At 40.9% G+C, this 20,429-nt stretch overlaps 1 protein-coding gene across 2 annotated transcripts in view; it reads right to left on the reverse strand.

Annotated features, from left to right (window-relative positions):
- Positions 1–20,173, reverse strand: part of SMYD1 (SET and MYND domain containing 1) — a 39,252-nt gene extending 19,079 nt beyond the window's left edge. For both annotated transcript variants that reach the window (XM_054575569.1, XM_054575568.1), the window contains exons 1-2: positions 19,845–20,173; positions 2,378–2,554 (exon numbers count right to left, since the gene is read on the reverse strand). In XM_054575569.1, coding sequence (XP_054431544.1) covers positions 2,378–2,554; positions 19,845–19,981 — 314 coding nt within the window. In that variant the 5' untranslated portion in view covers positions 19,982–20,173. The remainder of the gene's footprint in view (positions 1–2,377; positions 2,555–19,844) is intronic.
- Positions 20,174–20,429: the final 256 nt, after the last annotated feature.

Below are 20,429 nucleotides of genomic sequence, written 5' to 3' on the forward strand. Positions count from 1 at the left end.
AGGAGTCTAATGGCCTGAGTTCAAGTCTGTTTCCACTTCTTATTGTGTGACTTCCATGAACCTATCTAATGACCAGTAAAATAAAGATAATACATCTTCCCTGCCACGCTAACATCCAAAGGTATTTGGAAGACAAAAGGAAGTAACAGATGTCCACATCATGTGTGAACTTACTTATATTCTTAATGATTAGGTAAAGAGAAGGTGAAGAAGACATCTAGGTGGGGAAACAGTATAAGTAAAGGCCCGGATGCAGCCCAGAGCATGGCATAAGCAGGAAGCAGGGAAGGAATCAGGCCTGGCTGGAGCTGAGGGCTCAGAAGAGCACAGGGCTGAGTATGAGACAGAGGGATACATTTAATCCAGAGGGCATAGAGGACCACCCTCTTGACTATTAAACAGCCCATACCCACAAGATGAAGCTTGTAACCAAGGGACACTTTGGCAACTCTCTGCCATTCACTGACTGCAGGCTGGCCAGGCACCAGGGAGGGACAGGTGGACTAGGGCAGGCCCTGCCTCTGAAGAGAAACCGCCTTGACAAAGCACTACCTTGCTTTCCACTCATCTGGGTCACAGGGTTATTTATACAGAGTTGCCCTGCTGGGCACCCCTGGTACCTAAGAACCAAGATGTCCCCAAATGGAGCCCAGGACAGAACTGGGGAAAATAAGACTTGGGTTGGGGTGTCTGTTACCTCCAAATATTAGGAAGAATGTCACAAAGCTCAGAGAGTAGGGACAAATGGATGACAGATTTCAACCCAGTATCAGAAGAAATTACCAACTGGGACTGTGCAACTGGAAGGAGTGACCTCCTCATCATAGGAGGTAACCTTTGCTTTGGGCCTTAAAGACCAAGTAAGATGTCAAAGGGACACCTGCATGCCCATGTTCACCGCTGCACTACTCACAATAGCCAAGACACGGAAATAACCAAAGGGTCATCAGCAGATGAATGGGAGAAGATGTGACATTTTATATATTCAATCATGAAAAAGAAGGAAATTCTGCCATTTGGGACAACATGGATGGAACTTAAGGGCATTGTGCTAAGTGAAACAAACTAGACATAGAAAGACAAATACTGCATAGTGTCACTTATATCTGAAATTTTTTTTAAGTCAAATTTGTAAAATCAGAGAATGGAAAAGTGTTTGCCAGGGACTGGTGGTTGGGGAAAATAGGAAAAAGTTGGTAAAATGGTACAAACTTTAAGATGATAAGCTCTGAGAATCTACTGTAAAGCATGATGACTATATTGATAACACTGTACTGTATAATTAAAATTTGCTAAAAGAGAACTTAAATGTTCCCACACACACACACAAAGATAAATATGTGAGGTGATAGATGCGTTAGTTACCTAGACGGGGGGGAAATCCTTTCACACTGTACACTTATACCAAATCACCACAATGCACACTTTAAATACCTTACAATTTTATATCCATTATAACTCAATAAAGCTGAAATTAAAAATAAATAAATACGTACATGCATACACGCATACAACTGCATGTGAAACTACAAAAAAAGGGAAAAAAGAAGTAGAACTTCAACAGATGGAACTAAGGGGGATGGAGAGGCTAATGGAGCCATTTCATTTTGCAGTTTCCTAAAAATTACCAGCACATGATGATTTCAGTCAGTGCTTTAACTTCGCATTCTACACACATGGTGAAAATGACCCCATCTTCACCTTTGCCATCTCCTCTGCTCTCCACCGCCGGTTATTCATAAGCACGTACCTGCAGCCTAGCTTCAGGCCCTGCCCTAGCAGAGCTCCAGGACTTGGGAGCTCTTGAACCAGGGCTCTCCGGATGTTAGTTAGCCCTGAGATTTCTGGTGATGGCCACAAGGGGAGGTCACTAATTGTTGCAAATGCAAGTGCCTTCAGGTGGAGTAGGTGCAGAGGGCTGCGTGTACAACCTCTGCAACCAGCGGGCCCGTCATTACTTGGAAACTCAGTATTTTGTAAAGGGAGCAGATGCTATTAAGCTGTAGCTCATTTTGCCAAATCTTCAGATTTTTTTTCAAGAGAGGCCAGAAAACCTAATTTTTTTAAATGTGAAAGTTTTCAATTTTTGAACATTGGCAGATCAATAATTTTTCATTAAATATTAGAGAGCCATACAGAATGAGTCTGTGGTCAGCTCCAACCAGTGTCTACGGTTTGGATCTGCTAACACATTCTCCCTCTTAAATGTTCTCCGAGACCTGAAGAGAATTCATGCAAGTGACCATACTCAGTCTCTTTGAGGCTCTCTCCTGATTCGCCCTCAGCCAGCTTCCTTGGGCCTGGGAATGCTGTGACCGCCACCACCCCCGTCAGACATTTGGAAATCCCGGACATCACCCCAGGGCCCAGCTCTGACCTGATGTTTTCGTTGGGTGCCTTCCTGTATCTCTTGATGGCCAAACACTCTTTTTTGTGGTTCAGCCAAGCATCCTTCTGGCAGGTGCGGTCACAGTAATGGGCAAACTTGCACTGCCCACAGTGATGGAGCTTCTCCTGCCTCTTGAAGCAGGTGTGGCACACAACATTAACGAGGCTAGAAATAGAGAAAACATGATTGAGTTCGGGGGGCACCATGGAAAGGAAGTATGTTGGCCTTTGAAAGACTAGGGGTTTGATACTTGCTCAGTGGTCAATCCTTGTCTTTCTAAGCTTCAAACTCCTACTTTTCAAAATGAGAGACTTGGGCTTCCAAACCATTTCTAACTATAGCTATCCTTTTAGCAGATATTTTAAAGTGAACAAAATGGGAACACTGTTGAGCTCTGCATAAAAACCTTTCAATTTAATTTGGCAAGTATATGTATGACCTACGGGCACTGGGATTACCACAAGTTGCCAAAGGAAGAGTTGAACTTGCAATTGCCATACAGCATGAGGAGCACTATAATAGAGTGTTCCTGGAACACATTGGAGAAGATGCTTGAGGAACCCCAGGAGGTCTTCTAGGCCAAGGGTATGAGTGGAAATTCCTTATGGTCCTGTTGCCAAAAGTCACAGGTTATTGGCACCATGGCATGGATGGGGTGGTCTGTATGACATGTTCTTATCATTGTTGAAATATACTGTCCCTTTTCCCAAAGAATAAAATATCATAACTACACACAATATGATGCAACATGAAACTTGATGTATTTTACACAAAATGAGGTATACATATTATGTCATAGTTCTGTGTTTTGCAACATTAAGAATTACAAGGTTAGCCATGACCAGGAGTCTTGGTTGGTTGGAGCATCATCCCATACACTAAAATGTTGTGGATTCGATCCCTGGTCAGGGCACATACCTATGTTATGGGTTCGATCCCTGGTCAGTGTGCATACAAGAGGCAACAAATCAATGTTTCTCTCTCACATCAGTGTTTATCTCTCTCTCTTCCTTTCTCTCTCTTCCTCTCTCTCTCTAAAATCAATAAAAACATATCCTCTGGTGTGAATATTTTTAAGAAAGAAGAAGAATCAAAAGGTTACTGACATCACTGATGTTATCTGATGTATCTCTTGGCTCAGAGACAGTGAAAGTGATAAAGAACAATGCATACCCATTCTGTGGGTGAAGGAGAGACACATAGGAAAATTAGGCTCCTTACCTCCTGCTTCTGGCTTCCCAATGTTCCCATTAGAGTCCCATATCTCCCCATGTTAAAGCTGTGATTCAAACAGGCAAGGTCATGGGCTAGTGTGAAGGAAACCTATCTCAAGATATAACCTACCGCCCGAATGAGTGAAATCTGATGTGAAGCACAGTATCTCTAGTCCCCAAATGCATACTCCTGCAATGTGGGAAAGAGGAATGCTGGCCACTGAAGCAGAGAAATGATGAAAAGAAGTTTGGCAATACTGCAGGGAAGAGTTGAGCTCCCCAGGAGAAGGTGGGTATAAAAACTCAGGTTGGAGCTAATGGTCTAAACAGGCATCTCAGAAGTTTAAGAAAACAAGGGATATTAGAAATAAGAAATTCTAGAGCCTAAAGAAAGAATCTCTAATAAAATATACAAGCACAGAAATCCCTTGTGTCCATCCCTGACCACACATTTTCTAATTCTTGTAGTGAAAAAGAGTTTGCTGCTTCCAAGAACTATTAGTCCATCATTGGCCAGTCCTAATTACTTCCAGCTTCTTCCTCATGTTAAGCGTGAGTTTGCCTTCCAGAAAAACATACCTCTGTAATGTAACTTGGCCCTCTGGATCCTTGTCTAATGGAACAGGCCGGGTCATGTCAGCCCTTCGAGAATTAGAAGACTACTGCCATGCTTCCTCTTCATTTCCCTTCTCCAAGTTAAATATTCTCAGCTCCTCCAACAGTTCCCTATACAAGTTTCTGAAAATCTCACACTGTTCTGGTGTTCTCTGATGTGCCTACAGCACATTCCTGTGGCCAAAGGAAAGTCAGCATAACAGGGCAATCAAGCAAAATCCAGCAGCTAATGCTAGGGTATCAGGCTCAAGGACTATCCCAAAGGCTAGGCCCACTGTTTCCAACATAGCATCAAGAGATGGAGAGACAGGAACAGAGCCAAGCTAAGGGCACTGCATGGGCTACTGCTCTAAGCTAGATTCTGGGCTTCCTAGAGTCCAGACAGTTTTCAGCTTCTGGGTGGTCAATTCAACACACTGTCGTTTCCTCATCTGCTGCAAGGTGCATTGCTAGTAATTGGTTAATGATCATAAAGTATTCAAGGGCATGAAAGGTTAGTACTTATTTATAAATTAGAGCAGATTGAAGGTTATTCCCATGATAATGTCTTCCTCACCGCCTTGCATTCCTTAAGCTTTCCTAACAAAGGAGGGAGAGTAGAATTACACTGGCGTATCTAGTGAGTTGCAAAGAATCCACAGCCCATCATAACTATGCCACACAGGGGTACCCTGCTTGAGAAGGTTGAGAATAAAATACAGGGGACTCACATGGGGCCCTGACCACTTAGTGGAATCTCCAAACCTCTGGGGAAGGGGAGCTATGAATTTCTCACATCTGTCTCAAGTCAGGATTACATTCTCTGGAAGGAATGTGAAGTTTGTTAGCAGGGACTGAGGCGCTGAAGAACCCAGAAATCTGGATCCCAAGAAGGCTCCAAATTTTATCTCCTGGTCACTCAAGGGTGAGACCCTGGGTGACAACACCTTAAATTATGGTCCCCAGAACAGAGTGTAGTATCCAGGTGTGGTGCTGTTTCCACTTCCTGGATCTGGACATCGTGATTCCATTAACTTCTTTAGCAAAACATTCACATTTATTTAAGGTCAAATTACAAATATAGTCACTAGAACCTCCCAAGTTTTCTTAAAAGGTGCTGCAGGCAAGCCAGAGCTTCCCTCTGTTTGTCCATTTGTTATTATCTTTTAAAAAACAGCTTTATTGGGATATAACTGACATACATAAACTGCACATATTTAAAACGTGCAACTTAACATACACATATACCCATGAAACCATCTCACAATCAAGTCAATATATCCATCACCCCCCAATATTTTCCCATGACACTGAATTTATTAACCTGAAGTGGGGTCTTCACCTTCGTCCCTACCTGATTTCCTTCAGTGTAGCATTCCAAGCTGTCCAGATCACTTTGAATTTTAATTCTGTCATCCTTAGATAACTATGCTAAGCTTTTAGTTATCTGCAAAGCAGAGAGCACATCTTAGGCTAGGAAGGGAAAGGGGGAGCAGATACCCACCTTTAGGATATCAGTACCCAGACCAGGAATACAAACAAAGGCAGGAAAGAAAGGAGGGACACCCAGGAAATGGGCTAGAGAGAAAGAGTTAGAAGCAAGCACAGTTATGCTGGCTGTTATATGTAACTTATCATTTGGAACTCCATGCCTATCTGCAACAGGGGCACCCATCAGAGAAAAACCCCACACTGGGACTGCTGTAATAATTTACACCAATATGATATTTTTAGAATATTATAGTATTATATTTTTATATTTTTTATTTGTTTATTTTTAGAGAGAAGGGAAGGGAGGGAGAAAGAGACAGAGAGAAACATCAATGTGTGATTGCCTCTCACGTGCCCCCTACCGAGGACCTGGCCCTCAACCCAGGCATAGTCCTGACTGGGAATCGAACTGGTGGCCCTTTGTTTCACAGGCTAGCACTCAATCCACTGAGCCACACCAGCCAGGGCATATGTTTTTATATTTTTATTCATATGTATATATTCATATTCACAGACACAGTTGATGTGTAAACATATATTATACTTTACAGTGCTTACACTATTGCACTGCATTAAATTTTAAATGCTAATAAACACTCTAACTGGTCACCTGGAATAATAGAAGTTCTGCTTCTTTATGATTTACAGTCACTGCTTATTTCTAACCTACATAAACTGCAGGAAGATGTAGTGTCTCAGGGATGGGAGACCTTACTGTAGTCATTGTAAGTTCGAACAACTCTGAACCTTAAAACTTACCACGCAGCAAACACCTGCAGCCAAGCACACCAGTGTTAGGGGTTGGCTATCCAACTGAGAGTCTTCTGAATTAACTTCCAGGCAGAATGCAATGTTTATTCAAGGATAAGTAACTTTTAAATATGATAATTTGAAGTTTACTTAACAGCAATCATTTAGAACTTAGACTAATAACAGGGTTTTTTTCCCAAGAAAGAGTATTTTATCCCTGACATTGTTTAGAATTGCTGGTGCGTGGTGATTAAAAAAAATTTTTTTTACTAGTTGTGTGTGTGTGTGTTAAATTTGTCACTGGCCTGGAGCAGGTCTGCCTCAGGCTGGCCTGTGTGTGACTTCTTGACTTCCTGCAGAAAAGATTTCACGGTACGACTCCAGATGATTTTGAGAGTACGTTTTTTGTTGTTGTTGTTGTTGTTTGTTTGTTTTTAATTTTTTTTAATTTACTTTTTAAATACATTTGTCTCTGCCTTCCCCCCCTCTCCCTCCCCCCCCACCTCCCTCCCTCCTCTCCCCTACCTTGCTATATGTTCCTTGACTTTCCCCTTCCCTTGAGAGTACGTTTGTTAAAGCAGGGGACAGTGAAACAAAGAAGGGCTTAGTTAGGGTGGAAGAAGCAACAGGAGGGAGCCTAGGCAGGGCTGCTTTGACTTCCTAGGAACATTATGGAAAAGAAGAGAGCTAAGGTGGGGCTCCTGTCAGCTCACTGGAGAGTCAGAGAAAAGGGGGCCTTGGAGACAGGTTGAGGGGGTCAGCCTGGGATGAGCTGAGACTGCCCATTGATCCCCTGGTCGCAAGTCTTGTGTGGTCCCTCAGAGTTTAGGAGATGCATGCCTGTGGGGGAACAAGAGACGGGAGAGAAAGGTGTGGGCACGTTCTGCCTGGTGTTTTTAAATTCTGTGCTGTCAATAGTCCCCTTATTGCCTGCACTGCGGATGGGCCTCTTGCACGGCCCTCTCTTTGGTCGACACTATCTGTGAGTCTCATCAGGACAAATTTTCCTAGCCTGGCACAAAGGGAGAGAATACACCTGCCTCCAGGTCCCCATGAACAGACTTAAATCACTTCAAACAGGGCCTGATTATAATAATCTATCCGCCATGAATTACAATTACATCCAGAAGAAATTCCAGTGGAATGCTCCTCATGTCTTCAAAGTCACTAATAACCCCTTTGAGGCTGGAGACAAGCCCTGAAGTGATGCAATCTAAACGTCACACCAGACTTGGTGAAAGACCTTTACAACCATGTATATAATTACTTACCAGGTCTTGAAACTGTTCAATAACAACTCACCTTCATATTTGCTCATGAGATTCTTTACAATCACTTTGCTATAATAAACTTTTACTTACTTTTCATAGAAAGAAAATGTGAACAATTTGGAATGATTCTTTTTCTCACGGTGAACTTACAGTGGGTTCCAACTGTTAACTACCAAATTATTGTCTACAGGCTCATGCACCTCTTTCAGATTCCATTCCACAATTCTCCTAGGGCCTAGAGTCAAGTTTTAGACGTTGGCGAAACCCAGGAAGCATTGTGAGTAATCTCCTAATTTAGACCTCCTTAGAATGAGGCTGACCTTTCTCTCCATTACCTCACCTGCTATTAAGGCTTAAATGAGAAGGGAGAGGGATGGTTTGATGCAGAGCCGGGCTTCTCAGTCTTTAGTGGGCATCCTATCGCCAGAGGTCTTGTTAACAACCAGATTCTAATTCAGTAGGTCTGGGGGAGGGCCTGAAATTCTGCATTTCTAACAAGCTCCGGGTGATGGTGATGCTACGGCTGTGAGTAGCAAGAATATAGAGATGAGAGAAAACTTAAATCCTGCTCCTTCTGGTGGGGTATGCAGGCAAATGTCAGGTAGGCAGGAATGAAATTTTCAAAAAAACATAAGCATGCCCTTCTGGCCTCCATCCCCTTCCACTGGTAGCAGGATGCGTACTACATAGAGTCAGACCTAGCGTCAGTCAGAGCTGGGTTCAATTCCTGATTCTAGTATCTACTGGCTGTGTGACCTCAAGCAAGTACTCGAACCTTGCTGAGCCTTGGTCTCTTTCTGTGAATATGGGAATAGCAATACCTAGATCTTGATAATGGCTATTACTTTTTAATGAAACATACTGTTTTTAAAATTCAAGTAAGGAGAAAATCACTACTCTTTGTGATTTTTCTCTTACCCTGGCCAGTGTGGCTCAGTTGGTTGTGCATTGTGCCACAAACCGAAGGGTTGGGGGTTCAATTTCTGGTCAGAGCACATGCCTAGGTTGTGGGTTCAGTCCCTGGTCAGGGCATGTACAAAAAGCAACCAATAGACATTTCCACTCACATTGATGTTCAGCTCCCACTCTCCCTCCCTTTTCCTCTCTCTAAACCCTCTCTACCTCAGGTGAGGAATATATATATATTTCTCTTGAAGTTAACTCTTGAAGTTAAATGAAATAGCAAGTAAAATAGCTCAGAGCCTGGTACAGGATTAGTGTTTAGCAGACCTCAGCCTGGTATACCCACCCAGCTGTCACATGGGGATGTCGGGCCAAGTGACTAGTGAGCTTCTGCTCTCCTTCATCCTCCAGTGTTTCTCAGGCAGCCATCAGAGAGGAAAACCTACCTCTAGGCCAGAGGAGAATCCCTGTAGGGGAAAAAGGGTGCTTCTTCAACAGAAATATATCCCTTTCTTTACTTCCCACGCGAGAAAGAAAATCCAAAAAGCGTGAAGTCCTAAAACCACTCTTTGGATTCCAGGAGAAAGAGTGCTTCATCCAGACAGCTTAGCTGGCTGATCTTTAGCAAGTTTCTCTCCTCCTACTCTCATTTTTCCAGTCCCCACAAGAGTCTCATTTACACAACACTTTGCAAAGATATTTTTAGCAATTCTTGTTGTTAAATCTTCACAACCACCCTTTAAAGTAGGAATGATCAGTATCCTCACAGGGCTGTTATTCTCATAGGGCTTCCTGAGGCCGGACACTGCCCTGGCACAAAAGGCAAAGGGAGCCACCAAGCCCACCTGGTTTGCCTGTAGCCCTGATTGTGCCTTGCCCCAGCCAGTGGGTCCCCACATACACTGTGGCTTGCTTGCTCTGCAAGCGCTGGGTTATATCATCTGTCAGAGTCAAGAGGGATGGAGGTCACCTGCTGCTCAGCTCCTTGTATGGAAATAACCAATTACTGGACAGGAAAAACACAAAGAGAAGGTGACTGCAGGCTGGACAAGACCTGCAGCCTGAGAGAACTGGACCAACAGTTCTGGCTTTCTGGGCTGCTTAAAAGTGCTCAGCCAGCCAGGAGGCCTCCCTGAAAAACGCAAGAGGGAATTTATTTTTTTCCTAAATTTTTTAAACCTCACCCAAAGATACATTTGATTTTAAAGAAAGAGAAAGGAAGGGAAAGAGAGAGAGAGAGAGAGAAAGAAACATCAATGTGAGAGAAACATTGCTCTGTTGCCTTCCAGAGATGGAACCTACAACCTAGATATGTGCCCTAAATGGGAATCAACCCCACAAAATTTTGGTGTATGGGATGACAGTCCAACCAACTGAGCCATCCGGCCAGGGCTGGGAAGCATGTCTTAAAAAACAACCCATCCTTCAAGTACCCAGAGAAGTTTACAATATTTTAAATTCCTTCTCTCCTACCTTTCTTGTTCCTTCCACTCTTCCTTCCTTTCCTAAGTATGTACTGGTCATCTGCTATGTGGTTCATCTAGCTAGTTGACAGAGGACCTTAAAGATAAACAAGACACAAACCATGCCTGCAAGCAGTCTCCAATTTGGGCTGGGACATAAACACAGGTAAGCAAGGTGAGGCATGCCGTCCAGGAGTGCTGGTAACTTGCTGTAGGGATCAAGGAAGAAAGCCTGACTCCCACTGAAGTGGAGGAGGTGAGGAACCTGGGAAGGCAATCACCCAGGAGAGGAAGAGACATTGTTCTGCTCCTCTGGAGCTGGGCTAGTTTGTGCTCAGAGAATGTCAGGTTCTTCCACGGAGAGCCACTGGTATTAGTCAAAGGCTTCCAGGTGGGGGAAAGCAGGCATGTATAGAAGACAAGCTATTTGATGAGATCACAGGATGCACTGCATTGGGAAATAATGTTGGAAAGATGACTAGACAATGGGGAACATGGAATGCAACTCTCAGAAGTATAACCTTATTCTGCAGGCAAATGGGAGCCATTGAAGGCTTTTGCAGAGAGGAGAAACACGATCAGAGCTGGTTTCCTTTCCCCATAGCATCTACCTATTATCGTTTTTAAATGGTTCATGTAACACTTGAGAGGCATCGATGGCTTCTTGTTTGCACTATTATTATATTTTAGCATAAGAAGTTTGGTGATGGTGTTCCCTTACATCAGTGTAGGGATTGGCATTTATTTATTTATTTATTTATTTATTTAGCCACTTAAAGAAACACTATGGACCCAGTAAAAAGTATGTCATGGGACAAAGGTTGGCAAAAAAATGAAATAATTATGTTTCAATTACAGTTGAAAATCAATATTATACTTTCAGGTGCACAGCATAGTTGCCAGACATTTCTATAATTTACAAGGTGATCTCCCTGATAAAACCAGTACCCACCTAACACCATACACAGTTATTATAATATTATTGACTGTATTCCCTGTGCTGTCCTTCCCATCCCCCAGGACTATTTTGTAACTGCCAGTTTGTACTTCTAAATCCCTTCACCTTTGTCATCAAGCCCTGCAAACTCACTCCCATCTGGCAACCAACCATCAGTTTGTTCTCTGCATCTATGAGTTTGTTCCTGTTTTGTCCGTTGACTTATTTTGTTTTTTAGATTCCACACAAGTGAAATCATACGGTATGTCTTTCCGTGTATGACTTATTTCACTTAGCATAACACATTCCAGGTCCACCCATGTTGTCACAAATGGTAAGGTTTCACTCGTTGTATGACCAAGTAATAGTCCATTGCATATAATTACCACTTTTTAAACATTTAAAAAATTTTTTAATTATCATTTATATACAACATTATATAGGTTCAGGTGTGCAACGTAGTGATCAGACATTTATATAACTTATGAAATGATCACCCTAATAAGTCTAGTACCCATCTGACAGCGTACATAGTTACTACAGTATTATTGACCGTATTCTCCATGCTGTACCTCACATTCCTGTGACTGCTTTTATAACTGGAAATTTGTACCTCTAAATCCCACCCCCACTTTTCCACCCATTCCCACAACCCTCCTACCATCTGACAACCATCAAAATGTTCTCTGTAGCTATGAGGGTTTTTTTTCTGTTTTTTGTTGATTTGTTTTGTTGGGGTTTTTTTAGATTTCACATATAAGTGAAATCTTATGGTATTTGTCTTTCTCTGTATAACATTTCACTTAGCATAACGCTCTCTAGGTCCAGCCAAGTTGTCACAAGTAGCAAGATTCATTCTTTTTTATTACTGAGTAATATTCCACTGTATACATGCACCACATTTTCTTTATTCATTCATCTATCAGTGGACACCGAGGTTGCTTCCATATCTTGACTATTGTAAATAATGTTGCAAAAATGTAGGGGGGTGCATATGTCTTTTACAATTAGTGCTTTGGATTTCTTCAGATAAGTACCCAAAAGGAGAATTGCTGGGTCATATAATAGTTCTATTTTTAATTTTGTGAGGAACCCCATACTGTTTTCCACAGTGGCTGCACCAATTTACAGTCCCACCAACAGTGCATGAGGGTTCTCTTTTCTCCACATCCTTGCCAGCACTCTTTGTTGATTTCTTGATGATAGCCATTCTGAGAGGTGTGAGGTAATAACTTACTGTGGTTTTAATTTGCATTTCTCTGATGATTAGTGATGTTGAGCATCTTTTCATATGTCTATTGGCCATCTATTCAGGTCCTTCGCCTATTTTTTAATTGAATTGTTCATTTTTTTTGGTGTTAAGTTGTATGAATTCTTTATATATCTTGAATATTAACCCCTTATCATTGGTGAATATCTTACTCCATTCAGTAGATTGTCTTTTTGTTTTGTTGATGGTTACCTTTGCTGTACAGAAGTTTCTTAGTTTGATACAGTCTCATTTGTTCATTTTTGCTTTTGTTTCCTTTGACCAAGGAAAAATATTTAAAAAAAAAATTACTAAGAACAGTGTCAGAGAGTTTACTGCCAATGTTTTCTTTTAGAAGTGTAATGTTTTCAGGCCTTACATTTAAGTCTTTAATTCATTTTGAGTTTATTCTTGTATATGGTGTAAGAAAGTGGTCTAGTTTCATTTTTTTCACATGTATCTGACCAATTTTTCCAACTTTTTGACCACCCTATCATTTCTCCATTGTATATTCTTGGCTCCTTTTTTATCGTTATGCCTTGTACTATAGTTTGAAATCAGGAAGCATGATATTTCCAATTTCAGGAGTTTTTCCCCTCAAGATTGATTTGATTACTCAGGGTCCTTCGTGGTTTTATATAAATTTAGTGTCATTTGTTCTAGTTCTGAAAAGTTGCCTATTTATTTTTAAAATCTCTTTTATTAAAATAGCAAGTCTTAAAGTGTCCCTGCCACAACTCATGACTGGGTTCACACAACGTACTCAAACCTGCATGCATTTCCCACAGCTTAGCTGCAACCAAATCCCACTTCTCATGCTTAAAACACATGTTCAAATGCAACTGAGTAGGGTGACAATGTTATGGGGACAAGCAGCCATTTGATCTAATGTATGTTTAAAAGGAAATTATTCCCAAACTTCTGCTTTTAAGGATTATTTAGTAAACTTCAGCAATACAGCTCATAACAGGTCATGTGATATATCATGTGATATATGTCTTACCTTCACAGCTTCAAGTGCAAAATTAAGGGCATAGTTCTAAATCTACTGTGGCTATCCTCATCATTAGGTACAAACGTTTAATATTATAACTTAAATACTTTAACAGTTATTCATCCATTGTCTGAACTAACTGTTCAGGAATTTCTCTAATCCTTTATTAAATTATTTCCATTTACAGCATCATTTATCCCCTACCACCCATCCACCAGCTGTTGCCAGATTAAAGGCAACAGGAGTGTTTGTGCATATGCCACGGCTAACCCTGCTGTTCCCACAGGCCCGCATAGAATTACACTGGCTAAAAACCCAGCTGTCTTCACTGGCCCTGAAGAAGCTCATAACTGCTTGCTTTTCAGAAAAAGCCTGTTGGCAGTACTTTCTTTTAAACTACTCTACTTTTTTTTCATGTTCTCATCTTTGTTTTTCTCTACACATGTACACATTTACATAATCTTTGGGCACTTTCAACTCCTTAAACAGGTTATTCAGTAAGTGGTTAATTTTTATCTAAAAAACTTTTTTAGGAATTTACTGTTCTTGCTCCTTCTTTACTTTGTGACATCTTTTGTGATGAATTGGATTAATAGGAAATTAATATTATTGGCTGGGATAGGCCGAATAGCCCTCCCCAAAATGTCAGCGTCCTTACCCCCGGAAACTGTGATATATTACCTTCTATGGCACAGGGAACTTTGAAGATGCAATTAAGGTTAAGATCCTTGAGATGGGGAGATAATCTTGAATCATCGGATGGCCTAATGTAATCACAATGGTCCTTATAAGAAGTGGGCAGGAGCTCAGAGGTGGTGAAGCCAGCTGACTTTGAAGATGGAGCCCAGGAATGCAGATTCAATTCTGCACCCAATTCCAATGTGTGTGAGAGTGGTTTCTTAACCACCCAAACAATTTTCTGACACCAGCTGGGCATCTTATAGTTCAACTCAGTTCTTATGCTGTCTACCTGGAGATAGCATCAGCTCCTGCAGATTAAGGTCTTAGTCCCATAAGTCTACCCTCTCAAGCTCCTCCAACTTCAAGCAACACATCTACATATACATATATATTTTTAGATACATCACAATATCAGAGCAGGCAGTCCATAGAAGCTAGAAAAGTCAAGGAAACCTAGCCTTGTGGACCCATTTTAGATCTCTGACCTCTAGAAGTCTAAGGTAATAAAATTTGTTGTTTAAGCCTAAAATTTGTGGTAATTTTTAAAGCAACAGCAGGAAACCAATACATTGGTTTGTTATTATAAGCACCTTTTTTGCTATGTAATCATATGTATATTCCTGTTGTTTACCTGTGAATTTCTGGATATAACCATTCTCAGGCCCCAGATTTTGATTCTTTTGAAATTGATGCATAGATACTCTCTCTTTTATTAAGCTTAAATATTCTTAATTGGACTGACAAGAACAAAAGAAAAATGAGTAGGCAGCTCTGAGTCCATTTGCAGGAGATGAGTACTGAGAGATGATGCCGGGATGAGATCCCAGAAAACTCAGTCTTGCCTTATAACTCACCCCTGTGTGACCTGGGGAAGACCCTTCACCTCACTAAGCCTCAGTTTCCCATCTGTAAGAAAATATCAAATAAATTCAGTGGGGCTCAACCTTCTTCTGGGTCAAAAGTGATTTTGAAAGTGATGAAAGTGCCTGAAAGTTGGTGTGCCTCAGTTGGTTAGAACGTCATCCCATGGACCAAATGGTTGTGGGTTTGATTCTCAGTCAGCATACACCCAGACTGTGGGTTCAGTCCATGGTCCGGACGCATGCAAGAAGGCAACCAATTGATGTTTCTCTCTCACATCAACACTTCTCTCTCTCTCTCCCTTCCTCTGTCTCTGAAAGCAATGGAAAAAAAGTCCTCAGATGAGGATAGAAAAATAAAATAAAATGAAACTGATGAAAGCTATGGACTTTTTCCACAAAAACAAAAAACATGCATGCATATCTACATAAAATTTTGATCCTCCAATTATAGGTGTTTCTCTAACTAAGGATCCATGGACCCAGCTTAGGAACATACAGGCTAGATACCCTCAAAATTCAAGACATCTGGGACTGTTAAAAAGAATAATCAAACAGTAATTTTGGCTCCTAGAACAGCTCACAAGCACCATACCTATGCCATTTCTTGTATTTAATGCTAAAATAAAATAATGTAATCAGAACAAGCTCCATTCCTATTTTTAGCCTAGCACTCCTCTTGCTGCACTGGAATCCTTTGCACATAGAGGATATCTTGCAACCTATAGCACCTCAGGCTGGAAGAAATCTTAAGAATCATATGATCCAAGTCCTCTATATTGTCTGACTCTCTGCATACATCACCTTTGCCAGTTGTCATGAGGAAATGCACAACCTTAGAAATAAACTGTTCCATCTCCAGAGAGCACTAACAGACTCGTTTTGGTCTTTAGCCAATAGGGGCTCAGTGTCAAGGTACTAAAAGCTTGTAAGTAATCCAGGAAAAAAGTTTAAGACTGATACATTTCAATGGTTCCAAAAAAAAATTTTTAAGACAAAAACCAAAAGTTCAAAATGGAAATAACTCATTTAAAAACAAAGTTGTAAAAACCCATTCAGAAGTGATAAACAGAAACTACATTTTGATTTATTGAGGTGATTCTTCTAAAGGTAAGGGTGTCCAGGGTCTACTGAATTCTTTTTTTTTAGATTTTATTTATTTATTTTTAAAGAGAGGAGAAGGGAAGGAGGAAGGAAAGGAGAGAAACATTGACGTGTGAGGGACACATCGATCGGTTTACCTCTCGCACACCCCCAACTGGGGACTTGGCCCGCAACCCAGGCATGTGCCCTGACTGGGAATTGAAACAGCCACCCTTTGGTTTGCAGGCTGGCATTTGACCCACTGAGTCACACCAGCCAGGGCTCCAGGATCCGCTTAATTCTAAAATGGCTTGAGCTCTGACCAGCATTCCCCCCGCCGTCCCACCCCCATTTTCACCTGAAATATGACTCTCTAACTTATGCCTAAGATGCCTAGTTCTCACTTACCCTTTTGTCAATTAAAAAAATTGAGGGGAACCCTCTTTCTTACAAATGACAGTTATTATTTGTAGATGGCTATTAGGAGCAGTTATCTGATGTTACTGTAAAACATGCTGCAAATTCCTTCACCTGGTCAGTGAATCTATTCCAGTTTGGCCATGTACCTATTGGTTGTAGCTATTGTTTGAAGATAATGACAATTATGGTGATGGTGATGATGTGATTTTATTTATATGGTGAAAAATGAAAAATTTTGCCCCATAGGTCTTAGTCTGTGGGTCAACAATGTTAACCAACTAATTGATTTTACAGCTTGGGAAAGATGGAGGTTCTACTTCAGAAGGCTAGAAGGGCCCTTCTAAGACCAAGAAGAGAAAAGATAAAGATTTAATATCCTTGCTAAAGTCCTTGCACTCTTTAGACTAAAACCATTTATCTTCTCATTCCATTTGACATAGGATGAACTAAACATGCCTGGCTTGCAATAACATGCGTAAAAAATAATATAAATGGGGCCACTCTAAAATGGAGTCAGTGCTGACATCTCAGAGAAACTGCCTTGCACATCTTATGTCTCAAACTTTTGGAAAGAGGGTGAAATAACATATGGACTGGGCCAATAGCAACAATATATCTTGAAAAACTGTTTGCCGAGATGACAAGAAAGCAGATATGACTACCAAACTGAAAATTAAAAACATTCTTTAGAATTAGTGTCACTATGTTAGTTTATCTACACCAATACAAATGACTTCCTTCTATTTATGTAATTGTTCCCCTTCCCTTTCTCATAAATTCCGTTGCTTTTGTCTCCCAACTGGAACACTGTTTGGGCTTCTGTATGAATCAGTGTGTCCCAAACAGCATTTTTTAAAATCTTAAATAAATGCTTGTTGCTTCTAACTTTGGCCTTTTATTTTTAGGTTAACACATGAATTAGAGCATGCCTCTTTTATAGAATGACTTTTGTTGGTGACTAAGTCAGGTTTCTCATCTACTGGAACAGAGTCCCACCTGGAGCCCAAAATGAGAAGGAAGACAGGATGAACACAGTTATCCTTTGACTCCTCTCCAGGCTGTCTTTGTACTTAAAGAAAGAGCATACTCTCATCTTTGCAGAGATAAATTTGGCCAGATCGCTGATAAAAAGTATCTCTTTTAGATATTTTTTAAAATCATTTTAAAGATCATCTACCCTAATCATTCTCATTTTTATTACTCTTATAATAATAATATTTTATGTAGCAATTTATCTGTAATGTATACCAAGGTTGTTTTTGTAGTTATTACTTCAAATGAATGATGTTATTTATGGTAACAGAAACATGTAAACAATGTAAATGACCAGTCATAAAAGAATTGTAATATGCAGCCATTAAATACTATGTTTATGAAGAGTGTATAGTAATACAGAAGATAATTAAATTATTATGTGGGGAAAAAACATATTTTGTGAAGTAAGATTCCAGCTGTGACATACAAACAAATGAAACCTCTGTTTTAAAATAAGCTGAAAGGAAATAGACAACAATGTTGAGAATAGTTATCTTCATGTGAAGATATATGTTTTCGTCCTAAGTTTTACTTTTACTGGAAGGAAAACTCACTCAACTCCAAACATTCTTGAAAGGGAAACTGATTGGTTATATTTCCTTTGGGAAATTGGAGGCACCAATGGAGGTGTTCTGTACAAGGCAAAATGTGCTCTGTACAAGACCTAAATCATTGCTCAGAGTTTTTGTGTTTCTAGATTTTTGTATCTTAACTCTGAATCCAGCTAACTCTTTAACTGCACTCACCCCCACCCCAATACACACACACACACACACACATAAATTAATGAAGTCAGACAAACTTTCTCTAAAGAGCTGTTACTGTTACCTAAACTCCCTTATATTCTTCAACAGTAATCAACTGTATGCACTATTCACTGCCTTTTCCCTGAAGCTCTTGGTAGGTGGGAAGAAAGGAGAATTTCTTCATAATCAAATTATCTCTGAAAGCAATGCCCATTCTCAGGATGACCACTACAGTGAAGCCAACCACAAAGCCTAGATAATCAGATGTCATCATGACTCGGACCACGTGAAAGTCAGGCAGGTCACCCCATCTTTGGGCTTTGAGAATTTTGTCACATTTAATCACAGTGTAGTTTTTTCAAAAATAAAGATTTAGTACAACTTTAAAAATGAGGTGTCACCTGGCAAGCTCAGTTGGTAGAGCATGAGACTCGGAAGTGTGGTAATTGAACATCGACAGGATTGTGGGGAAATGGGAATGTAAATTCAACAGAGCCACTGTGGAGGGTTCACTACACCTGACAACAGCACACCGATAGCACAGGGATTCCTGTTCTAGTCATATATCCTGAGAATCATCACACATGTACAAGTAGACATTCAAGGATTTTAATTACAGAAAGGTTAGTTTTTATGTGAAATTGGAAACCACAAATATCTTTCGATGGGGGAATGAATAAAGTTTATAGGGTGGAATTTTTACAGCAGTTAAACTGCTGTAAAACTGGTGATCCAGATAGCACATGAGTCAACATGGATATAGCTACATGTGGATATAAGAAATAGATCTTTGAGGATTTAAAAGAAGTATCTATAGACTTATAGTTCCCATAAGAATAAATATCAAAAACACGTTTAGGGAAAAGAGCGAGTTTTAGAATGACATCTGAAGAATGATACCATTTCTGTAAATAATATTAACAATAGCCCTGGCCTGGTAGTTCAGTTGATTGGAGCATCATCGCATACACCAAAGGTTGCAGTTCAGTCCCTGGTCAGGGCACAAACCTAGGATGCGGGTTCAATCCCACAGTGCATACAAAAGACAACCAATCAATGTTTCCCTCTCTCTCCCCCCTACCCCCCTCCCTTCCACTCTTCCACTTTCTCTAAACATATTCTCAAGTGAGCATTAAAAATAAACTAATTAAATAAATAATAGACAAACTACAGCTGTGCATTTTGGTAAGTGCAGATATACGTATGTAATTGTACAAGAACATTCTAAAAGGTAACACTTTAAAATCATAACAGGGATTACCTCTGGGGAAGATAGATGAGACTGGGATTAGAGTGGGAAAGGTAAAAAGAGATTCCAGCTTGTTAGGGATATTCTAATTTTTCAAAGGTAAATGCCTTCCAGTGTTACTTGTATATATACAACTCCTTTTCAAAAGTCTCATCAATTAGGATCCTTCAGTAAGAAAGTGTCTCCTGCAGCACCACACCCGCCTTTCCACCCCTTTCCCTCCACACTCACCACACCCAGGACACCCACTCAGCCAAATTCACCGGTGTTGGGAGAAAGCGCCCCAAAGCCGTTGCTCACTTTTACAACTCTCCTAGGGCCCAGAGCAAATCACATCAACAATGAATGAGTCTTCACAGAAAAAGTTATATCAGAACACAGGCGGTGGAAATGTCATTTTCTTCAAAATGATCCCGTGAATGTTATCCTTTTCCTGATGATTTTAAGAGCAAAGTATTTTGGAGTTTGGCACCAGCCCAGCTGGAGAAAATAAGACACCTCCCCACATTTCATACCTGTCAAAAACCACTGCAGAATAAGCCCTCTCAGCAAAGATGACATCCGCAGCCCAGAACTCCTTAGCAGCCTTCAGACCCCTGCCTTTGCCTTCAGAAGTGAAGACCTCCACGTTCTCCATTTTCTCTATTGTCATCTCACGGTCTTTCAGGCAGAACCACAGATATTCAACGCTGAGCCAAGGCTCTTGTCGTTGCTGCTATTTTAGCACCTTCAGCATCCCAAAGAGCAGGCCTATAAATGGACAAGCCACCTCCCTTTCCCCACCCCCTCTGGTCACTGGGCCCTCACCTCCCCCTCTGCCACTTTTCCTGGAGGCAGGGATGAGGCAGACAAGAGGACAGTGGTGTGGGAAGGGTCTCATTCATTCGCCAGCAAAGCTGATAGAGCAGAGAATGACCTTGGGCTGGTGTGGCTCTGGAACTGAGTATGTAACCTTAGAAAGTTCCTTTGCGAGAAAAGGCTGTCTTGGTTAGCAATCATGTTCAGCTTCAGTTGGAATTGGGAACACTTGTTCAGTGAGGTATTTTTAGCATCCAGATGCCTCTGTCAATCCAAAGTAGACAGCTGAAATGGTCCACGAG

Source organism: Pteronotus mesoamericanus, unplaced genomic scaffold (assembly GCF_021234165.1).
Source record: "Pteronotus mesoamericanus isolate MK-2021 breed Mesoamerican mustached bat unplaced genomic scaffold, CSHL_Meso_final contig_311, whole genome shotgun sequence".
In the NCBI taxonomy this organism is placed as follows: domain Eukaryota; kingdom Metazoa; phylum Chordata; class Mammalia; order Chiroptera; family Mormoopidae; genus Pteronotus; species Pteronotus mesoamericanus.